Source organism: Botryllus schlosseri, chromosome 4 (genome assembly GCF_051294905.1).
Source record: "Botryllus schlosseri isolate E-star chromosome 4, Bs_hap1, whole genome shotgun sequence".
NCBI classification, from domain to species: Eukaryota; Metazoa; Chordata; class Ascidiacea; order Stolidobranchia; family Styelidae; genus Botryllus; species Botryllus schlosseri.
Genome location: NC_137239.1, coordinates 24,382,686 through 24,392,905, shown reverse-complemented (window position 1 = coordinate 24,392,905; position 10,220 = coordinate 24,382,686). Strand labels below are relative to the sequence as shown.

The following is a 10,220-nucleotide window of genomic DNA, read 5'->3' as shown; positions in this document are numbered from 1 at the left end:
CAGCGGTAACTTCCCATTTCGAATCTCGTTTGCGAGTCACACCGATCTCACCAGACGTGACTATTTGTCGCGATGACGAGTTGCGGTCTTCTTTCATCCGAGAGCGCATATGTTAGCTAGTGTGATGAAAATGAATCATCTTGCTCTTGGACGGTTGAAAATCTCAATATTTCGCAACTCGTAGCCACCATACCATGCCCTCGGGACGTCTTGCTTTGGTATATATCCGAGGCTCGGCTCAAGATATGCCACATCGAATGAAGGGTGCATTCAATATACATCCGAAACAGAGAAAGTCAAAGGTTCAATTGCTGCAGCGATGAGATTACTTGTAGCCATTCTGCTCGGCACCTCTGCCGTGCTAGCGCAGGATTGTGCAACAAAGCAAAAAGCTCGTAAGTAGAAAACCTGTTATCATATTCGTAATAATCGTGGTTATATGATTTCTATCCGCTCAAGACACACAATGTAGGCTACAATGCTACAAACCAGACACAATACGATGTAATCAACATACAGCATAAAATGAGCAAGTATACTGTGATGACCATAGATCAACCAACTACGCCAACTCGATCAATAGAATATGTAGCAAATACTAAATTAACACTACCAACTTCAACGACGCTGTACTTTCCTTCGTTTATAGCCAATCCGGGATGCTGGGATATTGACGAGGAGGGAAACGCATTCCAAGTAACCAGTCCGTCAGATTGCAATCAGAAAAAATACAACGGCCGCTGCTGCTTTCGGAATGGCAATTGCGAAGCCTGTAATGGTGAGCTTCCCTATCATTACAGCCACACGTGAAGTGTCGTCAACTCTTCAAATCGGTTCCAGTATATTTCGAGATGACAGCTGCAAATTTATCACATATTTTTTTCAGTCATCGATGAGGAAGACGAATGTGAAATGATGAAGGAATATTTCAGAGAGAAAGACGAACCGATCAACAAGTCTGCATTGGTCGGAGCCAAATCTCTGGAAATACTGAGCCCGTTTTTACCGAACATCCCGCTTCACTGCTTACCGCCTGTTCCGTTCCCGGGTAACTGCGAGCCGCAGAGAAACGAGCCCTACGTCCTGAGTCCTCCGGTTAACATCCCGTACTGCGTGAGGTGCGATCCTCAACATTGGTTCTATCCGTTACCGATTTCATATCCATTTTATTTATATTTAGAATCCCTTGCAAGGCGAGCGATAACCAACCGCTTGAGACAAATCACAGGGCGTGCGGCGTGCAGCCAGGGTGCTATTTCGACGTTGCCTTGTTTGAATTAAGGCAAGCTTTCGGCCCGAGTGTTTTGTCCGGCGTTCCAGTTTGTCATTTGGCGATCCGCAATAAAGCATTCCAAGATAACGCAAAGAAAGTTATTTCGAAGGTAATTGAATTTTCCTGTATATTCGGTCGTGTCATCGGCAGCAATGCCTGATTGATTTTGAATTTATGAAGCGTAAACTGGTATTGAAAAACAAAAATCTCATATATATATATATACGGCATACCGGCGTAGCCATTGAAATGATGACTGTTGATTAGCTGTATGACCGACAAGATGCCGTAATGGTGTAGCACCCGGCTTATTCTGTAGGTCGTTGGTTCGATCCCCGGTCGGGTGAGACCACAGACCTGATTAGTAGCATTGGTATCCATGGGCTCCCTGCTTTGCCCTCAGCATCACTGGCATAACGCGGAGGGGTGGCTCAAGACTTATAGCAACCCTTACAAGGCTATTTCTGCAACTTCCCTGTCCACAGCGGCATATGTAATCATGGTAGGCATATCCACAGATCATCTGTATTTGAATCATGAGTCGGTGTATATGCCGCAAAAACATCAAGAACAAAAATATTCTACGTCCTATTGAGCTGTGTAATACACTAGTTTAATATCCATGACTTCATAATATAATAATGGGCGATCGAGGTTTGGTCGATGGAGTGGATGCTCCATTGATCGCTTTTTCCACGACAAGTCCCAAATGGCTTGTTTAAATACCACCCTAATAATTACGTGACTTATCTATTGCAACGCAATATTGTTAAGAAGCAACCGCGCTTTCAATGTTCTGTTCCTATTGGAGATATAGTTGTCACGTAGCATATTATTGAAGTGTAGCCACTATCATGCATTTGTCATGCAACATTAACTGCAATTGTAAGCCTGTAAATTATGCAACGCAGGTGAGGTAGGCCTGCTCAATGACATTATAAATAGGTTTATAGAATGCTCATATCAACGTTGAATGACATACGCCCTGAGTGAAGTGACCACGGTGACATACACCCGCTGTAATGGCGGCCTGCTTAACCAAATCTTCTCGTACATAGGGTTTTACCTAAGGCCACATTCCACGCCCGTTTCAGCACTCCAGCTACGATGTTGCTCGTGGTATTCGTGGTGCTTGTCGACTACAATCGCCAATCACACCAGGCAGACTATTTTATTTTGATTCCGTTTTTCGCCAACTTGTAGCATGGCCGCTTCCATGTGTTTTGAGATACCGCGCTTGCACGGATGAGATGGCGAGGAGTATCTTAGGATACCTTTTCTTTGTTACAGTTCGGTTCATTCAATCCATATTTTACCAACTGCCTTTTGAACGAATATGACTCCGAAATTCGCAAAGGACCTGTCGGGTGCGAATTGATCCGGGTATTGGAAACCTTTCACGTAACGCCGAAAATGGCCGGGTGGAAAAGTAAGTCCGACTCAGATCTATTGATTTCATGTAGCACTGGTTAGCATTCAGATTATGTAGACATTCTCCATGAGTGTGCGGTAGCCCCGCAATCCGATAGTGAGCTGAGATGGGCGGCTTGAATATGTTCAATTCTGCATAACTTTCCGGATGTAGGCCTACACCCGGAAACCCTGCCCAAATCCCGGATTTAGTTGTGAGCATGATGACTAGAAAGTTCGAAAAGCTGTGCCTATACATGTACCAAACATATACAGCGAAATTCATGCAATCCCAATTGCGATTAGCGAACATCACAGATCCCGCCCTAATTTTTCCTTCTATTCTGTCGAATGACAGTCATTAGGCCAGTGGTAATTAACCAAAGTGCCGACCGAACTGTTCAGATTACGACGCGGAAAAATGAGGTAAGGATGGTGGCCGTCGACATGAAACAGTTAGACATGCGAATTCTGTCACAGGTGTTTGGAGTGTAGTCAATAAGGCTACTCAAGTAGAGGCAGCGACGCAGGCTTCAAAAAGTGGAAGAATTGCTTTTCTGAGCAATTAAAAGTAGAATACGCTGTATTTGAAAACTACTCAGGCAATTAAGTAGTTTTGAAAAACAGTCATAAATACGTTCTCATTGTTCGTCGCAACCGGGAAATTGGCATAAACAGACGCTGCAGTTTTTCTTGCTATACATTCCATGCAAGAGATATATATTTTCAACAGCATTTTCGATTAGACCGCATCATGTGGCACAAATGATACCGTTGCTTTATATCAGTGGTGGTATATCTTTTTTTCACCCCAGTGCCCCTTCCGAAAATGCGACCGTTTTGCTGAGCTCTATTCGCCGTAATGGAGCTGTCATATGGGTGATTATAAGCGACATAGAATTTGACTCATGAAACACGCAGCCGCTACGTTATTATATTGACCGAGACTGTCGTAGATACATACTAGTGCGGAGCGGATCGACAATTTCTCTGGTCAGACTCTGATCCTGTTTTTTTTTCCAATTTTCTGGTCCGGCTCCGGTCCGGCTCCGGCCATATCAGAAAAATTACTGATCCGGCTCCGTCCAAAATGAAACAGTCCGGCTGGTTATCCAATCCGGCTCCGGTTCATGCTCCGCCCTACGACGGCACGGTGGGTTCCGTGAATTGATAAATGTGGCTCGTTTATTTTCGCACTGGCTTGGTAGTGACTGACGTGTGGTTGTAGTTATTCAGTTACAAAAGCCATGCTTGTTAATAGATATTCTGGTCGTATCAAAAAAGTACTGATCCGGCTCCGGCCGAAATTGAAAAAATTCCGGCTTAGATCCGTTCTCCGCACTAATATATATTTTGCGGCAAGAATGACGAAAGCTTTAGAATCAACGTGAAAAAAATACCCGCATTTTCTCTGTCTTGGTCTCTCTCTATCCCGTATAGCAGTGGTCGGTAACCTTTTTTGTCCGAAGAGCCATATTGGCCCTATTTTTTCATCTCAACTCCCGAAGAGTCACACATGCCAACCGACTGCTACGTCACAATTGAAAATTCATGACTTAAATGGTAGCACCAATTCGAACTCGCTACACGGGATTCCTCGTGTGCACCATATCTTCTCCGTAAAACTGGTATTTATTGTTCGAAAATGAAGCTCGAAACGAGAGATGTGGCACAGACGGGCCAAGCCTCACCAATGATAACGCAATTCATCGTAAGTAGCCTAGAATTCATAATACCTGATATTAATCGAATGTGACTGTCACACTGATTCCGAAAATATGAATACTTATCGACTTCTCAATCTTCAAAGTATTCACCGTTAACATAACGTTGCGCTACACGCCTACATTTTATCGCCGGTACTACGCAGCGCTATACTTACCAATCAAGAGCGTGGATAGCTATGACGTTGTTTGTAATTCGAGTTTGTCATTGTGAATGTCACATCCACGACAGTTTGTTTCTCGCCGTATATCAGCAAGACAATGCGTATTTGAAAACTGCGTTTTGAAATGGGTGTCGTCATGTCTGCTATGCTCTCTGATTAATCAACGTATCGCAAAATTCAATATCTTGAGTCAGCTACAGTGACAGTAACTAAAATTTGATGATTTTGAAAAGAGGGGGTCCGAGCCCCTGAACCTGAAGACGGCATTGTCTTTACCTCTCAAAGACATGTTGATACTGCCACGAGAATAATTGTTCTGGCTGTGATGAAAATTTACCAACACATCGCTGCAATATTGATCAATTCAATACAAAAATAAATATTTGGCAAAGAGCAATATCTTATACTCAAAAGAGCCACATATGGCTCGCGAGCCATAGGTTCCCGACCACTGCCTCATAGGAAGTACATAATACCTTAGTACGTACTACAAGTCGAGGGGAACTAGTTGCATACCTCCAAAAAAGTTGAAGTATTTGTTGCTGACCACCTCTAAGTAGCTTTGTGAACCTAATGACTAAGGAAAGCTCATTAAACCTACATCGCATCGCTTTTCAGTTGATGGTGGTGACTAAAATACCAGCAATCATATCCTGTGATACTGTGGCTTGACCGAAAGTGATGATCTTTTTAGTTGCAATCAGAATCTGTGACTTAACATTGATGGTGGTCAAAGTGGTCAAGAAAGCTACTCAAGTAGAAGTAGAAGTAGCGACGAAAACATCTACTCAAGCACGAGTAGAAGTACTTCTCCCATAAGCAACCTAAAACTACTTGAAGTAGTAGTAGAATTGACTGACTTTAAATCTACTCAAGTAAGTTAGTAGTTGTGAAAACGATCGTAAATCGTTCGCATAGATTGTCAAAAGGTGCAAATTGAGCTATGCGAAAGGTGCCGAGCTTGATTTGATATTGATGCATAGCAGGAGGTATTCAATTTTCGACAGCATACTCATTCTTCCGCATCATGGGATAAAAATGATGGTATTGTTATGGAAATGAGATTCTAATCCTCTGTTCAATCGAACAACACGATTTAGAAAATATCATGGTGTGGCACACTCCCCTATATTATAAGGCCTGTAGTTTAGTCGAAGAGCAATACGGAAAAGTTGTATAGGATACGGTGTAAACACTTTGCGCGATAGGTATACGTTAATAAAAAATATGATGGACCGTAAAAATGCCATATTGTGTTGCTTTATTTCCGGAAATCAAAGGCATTACTACACTTGCTTTTACGCTGAAACATGTATGTTATCCAGAAAAAGAACTGAAACTAATACGAACTCAAAGTATGATACTGAGAATTGAAAGTGAAATATAAATACTATACTTCTAGAAACGTAAAATGTATTTCATGTTTTTAGTCCAGAAAGTTTGAAAGGATGTATGCTAAAACAGGTCTACAGCTAAAAAAAAAGTCAGAGCCCACATTTCCTGATTAGGACACGCCATGGACTGCTAGACAACGATATGATGAATAAATGCTACATTACGAAACATCAATTTCAAACGTTATGATGGGTCATATATACTGTGATGAAATATTTCACATGGGCAACAATGCGGTGTGAACGGAGCCACGCAACCCGCTACATAGATTATATTCACCAATACTTTCGTGAAATCATATTGGTCACTCCATATCCACTGTGCGCGAAGCGCGACGAAAATTCTGGGCTTTTATGAAAATTAAATGTTGATACCCCGTCAAAACAACCCCGAAATTCCTCAGGCTATCTTTCTGATTGGAAGATTAAACTACTTCTACTTGAAAAACTGAAAATAGCGAAAAGTAAGTAAGTAAATGACAAAATATTCTGAAGTAGAAGTAGAAAAAATTAGTTCTACTTGAGTAAGTACCAGAAGTAGAGGAAAACTACTTGAGTACTTCAAAAAAGTAGAAGTACTTCGTTACTGACCACCTCGGTGTATAGGTCAAATAAGGCTCTTATTATTTCTACAGATATCACCAGTTATAGCTGCGCGTTGATTGACGCGTGTTGGCTTCCCCAACGTGGTTGTTTCTACCCAGTTGACATTTCGAACGTGCGGGTGAAGTCCGGCGTAAGAAGCATCTCCGAAATTCGACAGGAGGTTGCTTACGGACGGCCTAGATGCCAAACCTTTGACACTAGCTCTCCGATCAGTATCCTAAAAAGTTATCACAAATGCATGAGCGCAGGCTGCTCGGTAGACCAGTCCGTGACGCGGATGTACTATTCAAATCTATTCAAAATTGGTCAAGAGCTGCCTACACAAAATCATTGGGATTACTGGAGCGATGTCGGGAAAGGTCTTGTCGGGCCATTTAACATTCCGGAGGTGCTCGGAGAGTACGGATACGTCGGCGGCCCCGGACCAAAAACCCCGCCATCAGGAGCCAATACGCTCCTGCCAACTGGCGGCAATCCATTTGCGCCACCTCCTCCATCAAGCGGTGGATCAGAGGCGTGTGGCCCCGCGCACAAAGCATACGGCGGAAGGCCTTGCCCGCCTAAATTCCCACCATTTGTGCCTAAAAAGAGTCACTGTCCGTACAAACCTTTCTTCGTCCCCCGGTTCAAGAAATTGGAAGGTAGCTTTGACGGGTGCTGTGAGATCAACCTTTGTTACCTGCCGAAGAAAGAGATATCGAGCATGCACTCCGGCCCAGCTCATTACTTCACTGAATGGACTGCATTCTCCGAATGCTCTGTCACCTGCGGCCCTGGATTGAAGAAGCGTTACAGGAAATGCGTCAGCAACGACAGGAAATTGTGTGAAGGCGGGAAAGTGGAGGACATGCAACCTTGCTTCGGTACCTTCAGTACGTGCGGACAGTGGTCGCAATGGAACCGATGGACACCATGCCCGCGGACGTGCTACCCTGGCGGAAATCAAGTAAGAAGGCGCATCTGTTTTCCGCGCGGCTCTAAGTGCGAAGGTCACGACGAAGAAGCGAGATCATGCAACGAACACGCTTGCAACGGAGGCAGTGGTGAAGGCTCGTGGGGTCCCTGGAAAAACGAACCATGCCGATACTTGGGCCCACAGCAGGGAAAGTGTCAAACGAGCGAAGTACGGTACTGCATGTACCAAGGAAATTTCGCCGGAAACTGCGTAGGAGCGTCCACTCAGACCCAGCGTTACTCTTGTAATGGATGCTAAATGATAATTCTCGAATCATCTCATCAATGTTACTGATTTTACACATGGGTGAAATAAATAAAAGTGTAATGGAAATCTACCTTGCGGATGTATACGATTTGAGGTGGCGAGTTTTTATTTGTCGTTATATTATGGCGTCGGTTGGGTCGTATTTAAAGAAGAGATGCCTATCACTTGCCGCCATCCTTAGTATTTGGGATCTCCATTTCCACAGTGATAGGATGGAACATGAAAAGCACCTCGATATATCCATAGAAAAGAGTATATCTTCGATGCGAGTCAGTTGTGGTTACATAAGGGTACCGACATAATGACTTCACCAATAGCGTTAGGAATTTCAATGCTCAGATCAGTGAATCTCACAAATTGCACCCACGTATGGACTCGGGCTGCTTGCTGTTCAGATTTTGAAAGTATCATTTTACATTACGTAAATATATCCTAACGTATATGATGCGATCTTACAGTCAAAACGAATTATTAATAAAAGTAACCCCTCAATCCATTCTCAAGTTCTGGTCGTAGTGAATGCTTGCAAATTTGAATTAATTTTAAAACCCTAAATTGAAACTATAGTAGGCCTACCGACAGAGACGTCCAGTCAAGACACGTTTGGAATTTAGTGATCAATCAATCCATGCGTAGTTCTATAGTCGGAATAATTTTCGGAGATTCACGTATATATAATTTTCAAATGCTAATCTTGTGTTGATTTGAGATTCACATCCGAGTTCAGTATTGTTGTAAGTAAGTCCAAGTCAGGATCGCACGAAAATTGAAAATCCCTAGTTCACAGCCGAGTTAAAATCCGAATTCAGCATAAGACAATTGCATGCTATTGCATTCAAATCCTGGTAAAATCCTAAATATCGCGTTTGCAAATTTTGAACCCAAATCCATGCTCAGTTCTGCTTTGAATATATATGTAGCAGGCGAGCCGGTGTGAAAGAGTTTCAACGTCTGAGATCAGCCAAGTTTTTGGAGGTCTGCACTCGAAGCGACCGTAAAGTATACTGTGGTTGTCAGTATCATACGTAGCCGTTCGGTCGATGATCTGTCTAACTTTCAAAATGAGATGGCTACTGGACTCAAACGAATTGCAGATTAGACGGATATATTACAACTAAGGCAGGCAATGGTGCTTTGCTTCCTTTGGCGTCGACAATGCTGTTACGATGTTTTATAATAGGGTTACCATACGTCCTCTTTTAGGAGGATTTGTCCTACTTTTTCGGGTTTAAAATGTCCTCCGAGGACGCTTAATCGTCCTCCTTTTTGGCAATACGTCCTCCTTTACAGCTTTTAAAGCTCAGTTGATGGATAGATTCGAGTGAAAATGGGCATAAATGACGCTAAACAGGAAATTCGTGGTTCGAACGTAAGTGACGACCTTTGTTTTTAGTCAACCAACTGATAAAGTGAAATAAAATACAGTATTTTGGGCGCCGAGCGAAATAGTTGACCTTTTTTTAGTCAACGGACTGTTAACGTGAAAGAAAAAAACTGTAATTTGGGCCCTGAGCGAGAAAGTTGACCTTTTTTAGTCAACCAACAACGAAGTGCAAAAAATTTACCATTTTTCAAGATTTTCCTTCGGTATTCTAAGTTAGAAAATTTTGAAAAAGTGTCTTCCTTTCCCGATTCCAAAATATGGTAACCCTATTTGATAACCATCTATGATATGTAACACTTGATCTACGTCACTGCACCAGGTAAATTGTATTAGCGCAGTGCTTCCCAACCTTTTTCAGTTCGCGACCCACTTTAACTCTAACTTTTATTGCGCGGCCCTTTCGCGACTAACGTTTAAAACACGTCCATTGGGCGCGAGTTTTTATGTTGTCAGGGCGTTGCAGTTATCTAGTGACGCCTAGTGAGAATATTTTCTCGAATTCATAATGGTATTCGGTAAATGATATACATATATTGCATATTGTATATTGCATTTACTACTATGAACATTTGGTGACAGTAATATTTGGAGACAGACATTTAGGCGCCTATATTAAATGGACAATTCGGCATAGATTTACCGAAAGTTTCGATCCTTTTCGGCGGAGGTTTTCTCACTGCCGATCTTTTTGACAGCTAATTTCGCTGAGTCGTAAGTTGGCCGAAACTTTATATGTCTTGGCATGTCGTGGCGTGGTAACGTAAGATATTATCTCAAAAATAAGTTATACAGTCACCAACACCTCAATCGGACGGATTTGGTTTCTATGATACGATAAGGATATCAAATCAAGCTGAATCCAGCACCCCTGATAGATATTTTATATTAGATATCGATGCATTCTTTATATCAATTTAGTTTATGTAAATAACTGATAGCTTGACTAAGCACAATTCACTGATTCCTACGTGTAGTGTGTTTCGTTATTTGTATTATGTAATTGCGGGAGAAGATCACAGGAGATAGTCACTAGAGATCTACAA

At 42.4% G+C, this 10,220-nt stretch overlaps 1 protein-coding gene across 1 annotated transcript; it reads left to right on the top strand.

Annotated features, from left to right (window-relative positions):
* Positions 1-235: 235 nt before the first annotated feature.
* LOC145438300 (uncharacterized) lies at positions 236-7,859 on the top strand. The gene is made up of 6 exons (XM_080315693.1): positions 236-395; positions 650-778; positions 887-1,118; positions 1,181-1,382; positions 2,564-2,702; positions 6,601-7,859. The coding sequence occupies exons 1-6, from the start codon at positions 320-322 to the stop codon at positions 7,782-7,784; spliced, it is 1,962 nt and encodes a 653-aa protein (XP_080171819.1). The 5' UTR covers positions 236-319; the 3' UTR covers positions 7,785-7,859.
* Positions 7,860-10,220: the final 2,361 nt, after the last annotated feature.